The following is a 15,112-nucleotide window of genomic DNA, read 5'->3' on the forward strand; positions in this document are numbered from 1 at the left end:
GATCTTGATCAAAGTAATTTATTTAAATCCCTAATTTAAAAGGAGGGAATATCAAGGTTAAACAAGGAGCAAGTTTGAAAAAAACCCCTTAATCTTGGAATTTCTTTTTTAAAAAATGTGCCTTTAAACTGTTGGGAGATACAAAACCTTATTGATCCACTGCGTATCAGATCTTATATCTGCCACCCTCTTTCCTGGGGAACACGTATCCATACAATCAGGGCTATCCGAAACAGTTCTGAAGTGTTGTTTTAATAGTATCAATAGAACAATATCAACCACTATACCTGGAACCACAGAAGAGTTTAACTCAGATCAAATGGAATAAGGCTAACTATTATTAGTAGTTAACTATTAAGTATGTCTCCTACAGCATCTAATATCTGAAAGGGTGATCTTGTTCTCCTTAATGACTGAGCCAGATTGCCAACCTGAAATGTCCATAGACAGATATGAGTGGGATGATTATAAAGAATTATCGTAAAGGATTGTTTGAGGATAATTTGCTGCAAAAGAAACAGGAAGCAAAGGCAAGTAAATTATTTTAGAAAGCTAATGTCTATATTTTTAATTTCCATTCACATCATCGTGCTCTTTCATTGCACCACCATTTAGTACAACATTTTGGTATTGTGGACTTAACTGAAAACCAATATGCAAAAACAAATTAATCTCACTGCAGTCTAGTGAAAAGCTAAAAACTACTCATATCGTAGATACTATGAAGCTGCATCAGTACATATGGCAATAAGAGGGCTAAACAACATTTGCAGTAGTCAGTGCTTTTTTTGTAAAAGAAAAAGGTGCCGGAACTCCGTTCTGAACGTTCTATGAGAAAAAAAGCCCTGGCAGTAGTACAGAACATACTGATATGGTAGTTTGATAAAAAATGCATAGTACTATGTACCACCAAATGTAAAAGGATCTGTGTTATTTACCTGCATCCTTTGTGTCAGGTTCACTGTAAAGAGAAGCCAGGATAAACAAGGTAAAAATCACAAAAGCCAGCAAGATGAAAGCTACTTCAAGTTTTGTGAATGGCAGCTCCATGTATTGTTACCTAAACAAAATGCAAACACTTACTTGGTATGCATGAAGTTGAGTAGAGCAGTTTACTTAACATTTTTTTAAGAGGATATTACATCCTGGACAAACAGGTCGAGTCAGTTATGCAGGAAAAGAAGTACAACTGTTAAAAAAAGGATTGATATATTCCATTCCATGAATATTTTTGTCTGAGCTACGTAAGATATTAAAGGATTAAATTTGCGGTATGTTTGCATTTCTGTTACAGGTAGAACACAATTATCATGCATTGGAGTTCATTTTAGAGGGGATGAAAATGTGTTAATATGGAAGCTTCACAATTTGAATGCCTCACAAATTTGTTGGATTATGATTCTCTTCCTTCATAACCAGGATGTTTTCACACTAGATGATAAAGACTGGAGATAAAGTATTTGTACATCACTTTGTTGGAGAAAATTACCTTGGGAAAAGATGAGAATAAAAATAATGAAAATGTTGTATGCCTTGCAGTCTGTTCAAACTTTAGTTTTCATTATAAAGATTGTGGCTGAATACCTGGTTGAATAAGCTTAATCTTTAAGAGTGTGTCAGCTTGAAGACTTAATCTTAATGTTAACCACATTTCCTTATTTTTTTAAAAAAGAAGATGAGCTTAAATGAACTTTAAAATAGCTGTTTCTTAAGGAAACATTGTGTTCCACTATGGGAAACAACGGATGAAATGAATATTTATTATATTTAATTAATTTCATGTAAATATTTATGAAATCATGCTCATGTTATTGAAGTTGTAGCAGAGTTGTGGGGAAGAATATTTGTCCCCCCTTTCCAAAGCCTGTAGTCATTTCAATTAATCTTTTTGAAAAATTGTATGTAAGATAATACTCTTATTACTGGCAAAAGATGGCACTGTTTAACTGCTGTCTGACATCAGATGAAGTGAAGTGCAGTTCAAAGGACTGAACTTTGAGCTTACAGCAACAAATAGTTATTGTGTAACCACTTTTGGAATTTTACCAATTAATTACGCCTGCATATTCTTTCTTTCAATATTGCATTATGTAGCAAAGAGGATTGATCTGTCAGTCATAGGCAAAACAGTCTATTGTGTCAGCCTCTTTCTTAAGAAAAAAGTTGCTCTGGATTACACTTTGTATCGTACGTCATCTGATTTCTTTGATTTAACCACTTGTAAAAGGAAGGGAAAGAAAGTAGTGAGAGTTATTAAATAGGAAAATTGAACAATTTGGAATTTGGAAGAAAATCATGGTAAGAGCCGTGGTGGCCTAATGGTTAGAATGCAGCATTGCAGGTTAATTCTTCAGACTAATTCTGCTGATTGCCAGCAGTTCTAGTCTCACTGGCTCAAGTTTGGCTCAGCCTTCCATCCTTCTGAGGTCAGTAAAATGAGGAGTCAGATTGTTGGGGGCAATATGCTGAGTCTGTATACCTCTTAGAGAGGGCTGTAAAGCACCATAAATCTAAGTGTTATTGCTAGTGCTATCGTAATCAACGGGTGGCTATTTGTTATGTATGCATCCTTAGATGTAGGAATTCAACATTCTTTTTTTGCTGCCTGATAAATACAGATATTAAGGGATGCAGTGGCTCAGGATGCTGAGCTTGTCGATCAGAAGATTGGCAGTTTGGCGGGTCGAATCCCGAGTGCCACGTAACAGAGTGAGCACCTGTTACTCGTCCCAGCTTCTGCCAACCTAGCAGTTCGAAAGCACGTAAAAATGCAAGTAGAAAAATAGGGACCACTACAGTGGGAAGGTAACAGCGTTCCGTGCGCCTTTGGTATCTAGTCATGCCAGCCACATGACCACGGAGTCGTCCTCGGACAAGGACTGGCTCTTCGGCTTTGAAACGGAGATGAGCACCAGCCCCTAGAGTCGGAAACGACTAGCACGCACATGCGGGGGAACCTTTATCTTTAAATACAGATATTAACCTACGGCCTAAATGCACTATTTACATGCTGATTTGTAAGGCAAAATGTAGCATAAAAATGGATTAGATTTTTGGTTGTATTTGCCTCATTTTGCCTGAAATCCTGCACCAATTACCTGAGAGTAAACATTATTAAACTCACTGAGACCTTCTTCAGAGTCACAGTTAAAAGATTGCATTGCTAACCATTTTTGCTATAGCTGAATGACCCATAGCAATCTCTTTTGACACCTGGAGAAACTAACCACCATGTTACCTAATACAAAATAAAAAAGACAATATTATCTACCATTTTAAAGAAAACAAACAAGTGTTGTATATTAATAAATGACACATGAAGATTCTTATTTAAGAGACCGTCTCTTGTTTTAATTTGTCCTACCCAATCTGATGGGAAGGACATGCTCCAAGTGTCAGCTGGTGAGGCCCAGAAAGAGAACATTTTCTGTTATTCTGCCCACTCTTTGGAAAACTATACCCTCTTGGATCAAAGAAGTTGTTGGCCTTTTGCAAGGACTTGAAAACTTGGTTTTGTGCTTAAGCTTGGGGTGCTGACTGTGTCAGGAGATCTCATTTCCTGATGATGCTACTGCTTGCTTCACTGTACTCGGCTGCTATGTTTATCTATTCCGTCCTTAATTCATCTTTATTGTAAATTGCCGAGTGTCACATATGAGAGATTGACAGCTGTATAAATCAATTAATTTTGTTCTCATTGATTAGATTTACAGTATGTGGTGCCCATCTCACCTAGAGGAGACTAAAATGGGGGGGGGGAAGGAAAGTAAGAACATTTTTACTTTCATAATATTTTGTAAAAATGGTTAAATCACCAGTCTGTATGATAAAACTTCTAAGGACCAGAAAACTGTGTGGGATATGTCACTTAAAAGTATAACTTTTAGTTACATAATTTTTACTTAAAGTAGGATGCTAATCAATCTAACCATAATCAAAGGTGATAACATTCCTTTAGGAATAATATGCTTAGCTCGCTATTATTTTATAGCACTACATCTAAAATAGCCTATCTTGCAGGATATTTTAGAACTCCATGGAACTATTTAAATTTATAATATTTTTTTCCAAATATCTGAAAACCTTGTTTTGATAAATGAGATTAAAAGGTATTTGGGGGCATTTTTATTTTCTTTGTGAAACTAAATCAGATACAGGTGCCCAGTCTTTCATTTGCACTTTAAAGGTATGACATTAAAGACAAAATAAAGCTTCATCCCATTTTATCAGTATGAATGCTCATATCAGGACAGTTGCCATAGAAAGTTAGTATAAAATATATGGGCTTATTTGAACTTATATTACCCTTTCCAGGAAAAACAGAATATTTTTTTTTGTAATGATTCCTTCTTTCATTAGCAACTAGAAAAAGGTCTCAGGTCGGTTTTTTAATTATTACTAGTGGATGCACTCATTATATTTATTGTTCTGAGGTTTATATTAATGCAGAATAGATGCAATCAATGGAAAAATAAACATTGGTATGAAACCTAATCCTTCTTAATGAGGTCTTTTGGATAGTTCCCAACAAACTGGTACAGATGGAAGAGAAGTGAATATGTCGTTGGAACATTTTTTTTTGTAGAAGGAATATAATAATCCAATTTCATTCAGATTTTTTTCTGTCTGATGTTTCCAAAAATTAGAAAAAGATTTAAATAAATTAAAACAAAGGAAGAGAAATAAGTAGACTAGATTAGCACACATGATTTTATATGTTAGTCAAAATCCAGCAGAATTCAATGGGGAGAAACAGGCTTCGTCTCAATCCCGCCAAGACTGAGTGGGTGCGCATACCAGCATCTCGGGTTAACCAGACTATTCCATCTTTAACAATGGGGGGTGAGGTGTTACCCCCCATTGATAGAGCTCGCAACTTGGGCGTCTTCCTGGATTCATGGTTCAATTTTGAAGATCACATAGGAGCCGTGACCAGGGGGGGCTTTTGCCCAGGTTCGCCTGGTGCACCAGTTGTGACCCTACCTGGATCGAGATGCCCTATGCACAGTCACTCATGCACTCGTAACCTCCCGTTTAGACTACTGCAACGCTTTCTACATGGGGCTGCCCTTGAGGACCACTCGGAGGCTTCAACTGGTGCAGAATGCGGCCGCGCGAGTTGTGATGGGGGTTTCCCGATACTCCCATGTAACACCTCTACTCTGCGAGCTGCATTGGCTTCCGGTTGCCCTCCGGGTGAGATTCAAGGTGCTGGTGATGACCTATAAAGCCCTAAATGGCTTGGGTCTGGGATATCTGAGGGAACACCTGCTGCCGGCATCAAGTTCCCTTTGTCCAGTGCGCTCCCACAGGGAGGGCCTTCTCAGGGTGCCGCCAGTAAAAGATTGCCGGCAGATAACACCCAGGGGGAGGGCCTTCTCTGTGGGTGCGCCTGCCCTTTGGAACCAGCTGCCCGTGGAGCTTAGGACTGCCCCCGACCTTCGTTCATTTCGCCGGGACCTGAAGACCTGGCTCTTTGAGCTTTCCGGCCCAGGCTGAGTTTTTAATTGGGTTTTTTTTATATTTTTCAGGGATTAAATTTAATCTTTTTAATCATTTTTAATTTTTGTATCGATGTTTTAAGTACCCTGTAAACCGCCCTGAGTCCTTCGGGAAAGGGTGGTATATAAATTCAATAAAATAAAAAAATAAAATAAAAATAAATAAATAAATTGAAAGGGACGTGGTGGCTCAGTAGGTTAGGATGCTGAGCTTGTCGATCAGAAGATCGGCAGTTTGGCAGGTCGAATCCTGAGTGCCGCATAACAGAGTGAGCGCCTGTTACTCGTCCCAGCTTCTGCCAACCTAGCAGTTTGAAAGCACATAAAAAATGCAAGTAGAAAAATAGGGACCACTCCGGTGGGAAGGTAACAGTGTTCTGTGCACCTTTGGCATTTAGTCATGCCGGCCACATGACCACGGAGACGTCCTCGGACAAGTGCTGGCTCTTCAGCTTTGAAACAGAGATGAGCACCAGCCCCTAGAGTTGGAAACGACTAGCATGCATGTGCGGGGGAACCTTTACCTTTACCTTTAATTGAAATTAATAATTTTGGAGAGTGTAAATCAAAACAGAACATTAAGATTTGATTTGAGTAATCCTCATATAAAATAACTTTCATTCAAGAGAAAAATAATTTATCTAATTAATAAGCAGCAACCAATCATACATTACTTGAAATATTGCTGTTTTAAGAAGTTTATTTGCATACATATACATCCCCACACACATACAGTATGCATATGCAGGTCATAGTGAAAGAAGATGAATGGTGTTAAAGGTCTTAAATTAAGATGCCCGAGGAGCCATCTTGTTGTATTCTTATAACATTTGAAGCTAATGTATCCTACTTAGAAGGAAGAACACGCAATGACGCTCCTTAAAAGAACCACATTTCTTTTTAGTCTGCAGTTTACTTCCTATTTTGACTTTCTTACAGGCAATTCTTCATCAAAATCTTGCTAGAAGATTTTTTAGATATTTTGGGAACATTATACATGACTTGAAAATCATCTGAGAATTTTCAACCTTCAATTTGAATAGCAAATATTGATTTTTTTTAGAATATTTAGAATCATTAAATTAATGATAATTGGAGAACTGGACAGAGTTAACATTCTTATTTGCCATTTATTAAGCTTTGATTGATTAACTAACACAACTGACACAATTCATTTCATGTTTACATTGCGACAGCCTTATTTATTATGTTTTAATCATTTCCTGTATAAGATATATTTAATTTCATGTTTTCATTGCTTTACATGACTCATTATCATCTGCCTATAGATTTGACTCATTGTTATTTTGCTGATTGTTTTGCCTTTTCGTGTTTTGATTCTATCTTCCTCCATATGTTCACTGGAGCAAATTAATATAATAGGAATAGGAACATATTTTCAGTGATGTAAGAAATGAGGTAGGACAGCATTAGATCACAAAAAAGAGTTCTAAATATCTGCATCCAGCACTCTTTGTTCAAGTATAAAAATATATCCCTACAATGTGAATTTGTGAATCCAACAAATAGGATGAATCTTAAAGAAAGGTGAAGGTTCCTCCTTTCCAATCGTGTCCACCTCTAGAGGGTGGTGTTCATCTCCATTTCTTAGCCAAGGGAGCCAGCATTGTCCAAAGACATTTCCATGTTCATGTAGCCAGCATTACTATATGCTGACATGCACAGAACACTTATCTTCTCACTGAAGTGGTACCTATTTATCTAGTTGCGTGCTTTTCCTCATTGCCTGGCCATCTTGGAGGTGCTCCTCTGGCAAAGGCAGGGCCGACATGAGCCGGCAAGAGGGTGGCCGCCAAGAAGACAAAAAAGTCTTTAGAGTCCATAAATTCTAGACTTCAGTTGGTTATGAAAAGTGGTAAATATGTACTTGGATATAAACAAACTCTGAAAATGATTCGGCAGGGCAAAGCCAAGTTGGTTATTCTAGCGAATAACTGTCCTGCTTTGAGAAAAATCAGAAACTGAATACTATGCTATGTTGGCCCAAACTGGTGTGCATCACTACAGTGGCAACAATATTGAACTGGGAACAGCTTGTGGGAAGTACTACAGAGTATGTACACTTGCTATAATTGACCCAGGTGACTCTGACATCATTAGAAGCATGCCAGAACAAACCAATTAGAAGTAAAAATTAATAAATTTTAAATTTTGTGTAATAAAACTGGCTATCTAGTTGCATTTGTATGCCTTTGACCTGCTAGGTGGGCAAAAACTGGGGCGAGTAACCAGAGCTCACCCTGTCATGCAGCACTTGGTTTTGAACCCAGGCTGTCATCTTTCCAGCTGAGAAGCTCAGTGTCTTTAACAGTTAATCTTAGAAAATGTTGCATAAATTTTGGGAATAGCTGGAATTTTCTTTCAATATATGTAGATAGCTCCAGTCATCATGTTAACATAATAACAGAATAACAGAGTTGGAAGGGACACTGCAGGTCCTCTAGTCCAAACCGCTGTTCAAGCAGGAAACCCCATTCTAGACAAGTGGCTGCCACATTCATCTTAAAAGCCTCCATTGTTGGAGCACTCACAATTTCTGAAGGCAGGCTGTTGTACTGTTTTTTTTATTCTCACTGTGAGGAAATTTCTCCTCAGTTCTAGGTTGCTCCTCTCCTTAATTAGTTTCCATCCATTGCTTCTTGTCCTGCCTTCAGGTGCTTTGAAAAATAGGTCAATGCTCTCTTCTTTGTGGAAGGCCCTCTAATATTGGAACACTGCTCTCACGTTGCCTATGTAAACATGTTTACGTTGCTGTCGTGTATCCTGTGTGAACAAAGAAAAATCTAGGCTTTGTATAATTACGTTGGGAAATAGAAAAAAGCAGAACAGGTATGGAGGGTGGTGGAGAAAAAAAAATAGGTAACTGAGATTAGAGAAGGAACCTCAGCAAAAATGTAGTTCATGGTCACAGTTTTATTGGATGTGTGGTATGAGGAGAATCCCAGCCTCCTTGTGAATAAGCCAGATTCAGTACCTGTTGAGTATAAAGGGTTACTCTAACAATGCAGAAGGGAGGAGAAGGAAGAAGGAGATGACAAATTCCAGCAGCTGACAGAAAAGAGAACAACTGCAATGTCAGAACTGTAAGTGCTACTAGACTATTCCCATCAGTCAGTGCAAAAAACCTCTCTCACCGTTTAATGTTGTTGGCATGGAATCAAATTACTGCCCAGGAAAATAAGGGGCGAAGAAAGGGTGTACAAGATACTGCACAAGAAGGGTGCTGCATACACACCCACCACTGATACTAGGGGGGAAAAAGCCTCAAATCTGTTGTCCAAACCACTTACCTCTTGGCTAAGCATTTCATTTTGAACATTACCTTGAATTCTTAGTTTGAAAGGCTGCAAAGAATCTGCTTTTGTTTTCAGACTTCTTCCCTGAGTGCTCAGTTCAAGGACCTGAGAAGAATAAACATGACTGGGTTCTCTATAACTTTGGAGAATCCAGCCTCTGCTTGCTGTTACACACACAACTCTGCTTCTCGAGTCTCTGTTTACAGGGTCAAGGTCATATTCAAGAATGGCAAGGATAGGAAGAGAATTTGCAGCAGTGGAAGGAAAACGTAGGCATGTTGAGTCCACCTAGTGGAGGAAGAAGATAGGGGTGCAGGAGAGAACAGCTGGAGCCCTGCAGTTTAAAGCTATCTAGCCAGAGAGGCACTTAAGGATACACTTAAGTACTGGGACAATCCCAAGAAGAGAACCAGAACAACTGAATGAGAACAGGGAAATTTTTTGTTAGGAGATTAGGAGACAGACAGATTCAGCAAGGTACTGGGTTGAAGCCCCTGAATTATATCATTTTTATTTATTTATTTAAGGAATACTTTGTTAGCAATAAAGATGTGCCCTTGGTACTCATTTGGCAATGATGTTTTAATAGCCTACATAGCTTTGGGTACCCATCAGTCACAAGGAGGTGGTGTCAAGTTTCCGACGTATGGGCTTTGACATAAAGTTTGGCTTCAATTGAAATTCTCAATTTTACTTTAATAGAATTTGGACATATGTCTGAAATGGGAATTGTTATACACCTCTTTTAATGTATTATCAGCTGGAAAACATATTTCCTGCCTTTTAATTGTTAATCTCTGCAGCCTAGCAGCTTTGAGGTGACACCAGATTCACAACATGCAAATAGATATATATTTTTTTGGTTTTCTTAAGTGAAAATTTAATTTATTAAGTCAGTTTTGTGAATATGTGTGGGAGATGGGTAATGGATATTTTCTTTTTGTATACTGCTACAGTATAATGATGAGTTGGATAAGAATAACAAGTATTAGAAACTAAAAGAAAGTCAAAAAAAATCTGGATAGTGGATGTAACAGTACTTGGAGACAACAGAATAGAAGAGAAGGGATTGGAAAAGATAACAAAATACGAGGACCTGCAGATAGAAATAGGATGACTGTGGCAGAAGAAAGCAAAGGCAATATCAATATAAATAGGTGCCTTCAGCGCAATCCCAAAACAACTGGGGCACCACTTGAACACCATCACTGTCCATTACTGACAAATTCACTCTCAGTCAATTACAAAAGGAAGCTTTATAATAATAATAAACCTTTATTGTCAAAGTACAACATGTGTACATTGAGATTAGCTGAGCCTCCCCCCCGTGCTCTCTCCCCCCAACACACAGTGACAACAAACCCCCCATCCCACCACACCATGTGAACCAACTACACCACACACCGGCCTCCCAAGTCAATTCTGCATAAGTTCACAGAGATTATGTCCCATTCAAAAGCCTAACAGCCCACGGATAAAAGCTATTTTTCAGCCTGTTGGTACGGCTGGCTATATTCCTATATCTCCTACCGGATGGTAGGAGAGTAAGGAGATACCGTCCAGGGTGTGAGTCATCCCTGAGAATCTTCCTCACTCTTCCAAGGCAGCGAGCCCTGGCGATGTCATCCAGTGGTGTCAGGGAACAGCCCACAATGTCTTGTGCTGTGCTCACTACCCTCTGCAATACTTTCCTGTCCGCAGCTGTCAGACCAGCATACCAAACCACAATACCATATGAGAGGAAACTCTCTATAGTAGACCGGTAAAAGAGGGTCATTAGCTGTTGTTCTACCCTGTTCTTCCGCAAGACCCTAAGAAAGTGAAGCCTCTGTTGGGCCTTTCTAGCCACCTGGGTTGTGTTAACTTTCCAGGTCAGATCTTCACAGAGGTGGACTCCCAGAAATTTAAAGGAGGAAACTCTCTCTACACAGTTCTCTCCGATGTAAAGTGGGGCAGGTTCCTCCTTTTTTCTCTGGAAGTCTAACACCATCTCTTTCATCTTGCCGATGTTTAGGTGCAAGTTGTTGTTACTACACCATATGGATAGTTTTTGTACCTCCGCCCTATATGCTATCTCATCCCCACCTGTAATAAGACTTTATCAGGAACACCTTACATCCTGCAACAATACCTTTCACACCATCAAGCAATATCTGCCTATCCCAGATCTACCGATAAGCCCCCTCCAATTGACAATGTTATGCCACATTAATGGTACATAAGAAATTAGGTATGGAGACCACTCACCTCTACCTTATGAAACAATAATTCACTGGAATGGACAGAGGCTATAATGATATGTGAGAAAGAACTTGGAAAACTGATCTCAGAGACAAAGAATGGTCAGCTAAGAGATAACTACCTGCTACACTGTAAAGTATTGGGCCTTTTTACTTGAACTGTTTTCACGTGTCTTTGAATGCTGCTTGAAATTGCCTAATTTGGGTGTCTGTGTAACGGTTGCTGGTGCCCAGACATGCAGTCTCCAGGATGATCATTGGTTGGCTCTGGGGCGGGAATAGGTTCCTTCAAACCTATTGGCCACCGCCTAGTGGCCAACCATATAAGTAGCTGTGTAGAAGCCTCTGTTCTCAGTTCTGTTCCTGTTTTACAATAAAGCAATGTTCCTGTTTGAACAACATACACAATGGTCAATTAAGAGGGAACTGCATAGTGGGCAGAGAAGAGGCTTGGAAGATACCTTTTCTAGTTTATTGGGATGTAAAGGAGATGGCAGGAGACATGCAAGATTCTTTAATGTAGCCTTGCAATAAAATAAAATTGGCTCATCGACTGTGTTTCCTATCTCGATCTGCCTAGTAATGTTAATTGTTAATGCATTTTATACATAATAGGATTTTTTTTCATTATAAAGAATGATGGGTAATAAAATGGAAAGAAGAGTGTGGTCACCATAAATGGGGGGAAAAACAGGAAGTGAGAAGACCAAAGACAAAATAGGAAATGCAATACTAAATTTGATAGATAAAAAAATTTAGCTAATAATTTCAGCTTAGGTTTATGAACAAGAAAATTGGTTGAATTATTACATTATTAGCCCAAGGACTTTGGACTATGACTATTTTTTTTAAATGGAAGAACAAATGCTCAATAGCTCCATTAATCTGGTTAGCTCATATGAAGTCTGGGGAATAATGCATCTTGGTGCAAAAAGCAAATAATTGCTACATTAAGTAATATATTTATGAAATTGGCACAAGATTATATCCCCACTGCAGTGTTAAAGCAGATGAAATAAATATCTAGGAGTCTGATCCTCTAGGCACTTGGAAATTCAATTATAAATGTAAATTCATAGGAAGTCCACATTTGGGTAATACGTTTTGGACATAAAGCTTTGAGAAGTATTATGACATTCAGTTTGTTATTTAGTACACTTTGATTAGCTTGTTTTCTTACAGGTCTTTTAGTGTTGTTAATTGGAATTGATTGAATCCTGAACAGGAAATATTTTGTAGCTTCCTGAATCAAAGTGGAATAGTCTCCAACGTTACCAGAATTTAATCTGAATATTCGGTGATTCTGAGCTTTGCAGAAATGGCAGTTAGTCTGATTACAAAATAATTACTATTTTGGGAAACGATCTGACCACAGAATAAGTAGTAGAGCATGTTGCAACACCTTTTTGGATTAATTGCTAATCCATTATTTACGAGTTCCTTTCACTTCAGAAGAGATCTGAACTGGAGAAACTAATCAAGACCCTGTACCACATTGCCTTCCAGATGACTGCACTGGTGTTTTTAATCTAAGAACTAAGTGATGAAGTGCCAAGGCAGGTTCTGAAGAAGCTCTGAGCAATCATGTGACAAAGGAGCCAAAGAATAGCGACAGAAATTGCTCTCTCAGGCTTACTGACAAAAACTAGGTAATTAGGCAAAGCATCACAGAAAACATAGGATGAGATAAACCCGAAGCCAAGAAAAGTCTCATTCGAAGGCCTGGAGCAATCTGTCAGCTGTGAGAAATTGGTGGTGGCAAAATCTTGTGTGTGTGTGTGTGTGTGTGTGTGTGTGTGTGTGTGTGTGTGTGTAGAAATGCAGCAGCAACAGAGGCACCTTGAACTAGAGAGCTCTGATCTCTAAAGCCGAGTGTCTGGGTGAGAGGAACAGACCAGACAGCAGAGCTGAGCCAACTGGAGAGCTGAATGGAGGCCTCACCAGAGCAGAGACAAGGCCAAAAACACCCGAGCACTGAAAGACAGAACGGAGCTGGCAGAGAAAACAACAAGATGCCGGAGCAGCGAGCAACAGAAGTGAAGGCAACAATCAAATATCAGGTCCCAATAGGAAGGTAGAGAAGACCACAGTAAATAATAAATATGAATACAGGACAGAAAATAAAAGACAAACAAATAGGCAAGTAATAAAGACAAGAGCGGAACATTAGAAACCAAGGAAGAATAGGACTAATAAAGAACCAAATCTTAACAAGGCAAATCTTAAATAATAAGGTAGGGAGGAACTGGAGCTCAAAAACTTTAAAAAAAATAGAGGGAAGAAAAGGATAAATAAAACACAATAGTAAGAAGGTTAAATAATTAACAAGGTAGAAAAATGAGCACAAACAGGCAGAAAAAAGACAGGGGAAAAAAGTAGGCACAATTACCTAGAACAGAGAAGGAAGAAACAAGGCTAATAGCAAAGCCCCCAAAATATTCAAATTATACATGCATTAAATGTAAACCATGTGAACTACTAGAGGAAAAGTAAGGGACTTTTGGCAACTGTAGCCAAACTCCAACCTAACCAAGAAAGCTATACTGAAATGCAACCAAATAATGAACAGATAACTCCGGAGGATTTGACCCTACTGATAAACCCTTGAAGGAAGACAAATGGAGATATGTCACACATAGAAGAAAACACAACAATCAAAGGAAAAAGGAGCACACATCTAACAAACTCCTACTGCCCAATTGAACCCAACCAGAAGCAGCCCCATTAAAACTGAGCAATTTCTACCCCTAGATGGAAATACACAGACCCACCCCCTCCCCCTCAAGGAAAACATGTAGACACCTAGCAAAGAAACAACACCAAATACCCCTAAAAGAGTCACATCAACAAACACCTGAGATAAACAGAAAAGCACCCCAGGCTGCACCCCTCAAAAAAGGAAGGCGAATGTTGGTAATAGGAGATTCCATCCTCAAAGGAACAGAATCAGCTATCTACAGACCGGACATACAATCCAGGGAGGTATGTTGTCTCCCTGGAGCAAAAATCAAAGATGTGGCTGAGAACCTAGCTAAAATAATTAGGCCCATAGATTACTACCCTTTCTTCCTCCTTCACATTGGGACGAATGACACAACAAAGAACCTGAGTACAATATTGAGAGATTATAAGCAACTAGGCAATAAAGTTAAGGAGCTAGGAGCACAAGTAGTGTTCTCATCAGTACTCCCAACGAAAGGCCAACCCCCATTGAGGGAAAGAAGACTTCTAGAAATAAACCACTGGCTAAAGGGTTGGTGTCACCAAGAAAACTTTGGTTTCCTGGACCATGGACTGCATTTCCTACATGAAGGACTCTTGGCAAGGGATGGGCTGCACCTCACGAAAACAGGGAAAAATGTACTTGGAAAAAGACTGGCCCAACTCATTAGAAGGGCTTTAAACTAAAATTGAGGGGGGAAGGGTGACCAATCATTAGAATCTCTAGAATACAAAACCAATCATAAATCCCAAGAAAACAAATCAAACACAGAGGTAGGGAGTAATGAGAGGGGGAAAAAAGTCAAGCAGGAGAACCAGGAAACATACCCACAGACAGACATAAAAGTCTTAAATGTTTATATACTAATGCTCAACGCTTGGGGAACAAACAGGGTGAACTAGAACCAATAGTACACTATATGAGGGTGGGTATGACATAGTTGGGGAAGTACCTGAGGATTGGAAAAGGGCTGATGTGGTTCCCATCTTCAAGAAAGGTGTGTGTGGGGGAAACAGACCCAGGAAACTACAGACCAATCAGTCTAACATCAATACCTGGAAAGATCCTAGAAAAGATCATCAAAAACCAGATCTGTGAACAACTAAAAGCAAATAAAGTTATAACTACTAGCCAGCACAGGTTTGTTAAAAACAGATCATGCCAAACCAATCTTATTTCATTCTTTGATAAAGCGACTAAATTAGTAGACTAGCGAAATGCTGTGGACATAGTATACCTAGAATTCAGTAAGACATTTGACAAGGTAGACCACAACCTGCTGCTTAGTAAGCTAGAAAAAGGTGGGATAGACAACATCACCACCAGATGGAT

The 15,112-nt window shown here is 39.0% G+C and overlaps 1 protein-coding gene across 1 annotated transcript; it reads left to right on the top strand.

Annotated features, from left to right (window-relative positions):
• Window positions 1–452: 452 nt before the first annotated feature.
• Window positions 453–7,712, top strand: LOC310643549 (large ribosomal subunit protein eL30-like; the record flags this gene model as incomplete). Its single annotated transcript, XM_083368021.1, is given in 3 exon segments — window positions 453–534; window positions 7,297–7,472; window positions 7,474–7,712. Coding segments are annotated over 3 exon segments (432 nt in total). The 3' UTR covers window positions 7,648–7,712.
• Between the last annotated feature and the right edge of the window lie 7,400 nt (window positions 7,713–15,112).

The sequence above is a fragment of the Vipera ursinii genome (assembly GCF_947247035.1).
Source record: "Vipera ursinii genome assembly, chromosome: 7".
NCBI lineage: Eukaryota > Metazoa > Chordata > Lepidosauria > Squamata > Viperidae > Vipera > Vipera ursinii.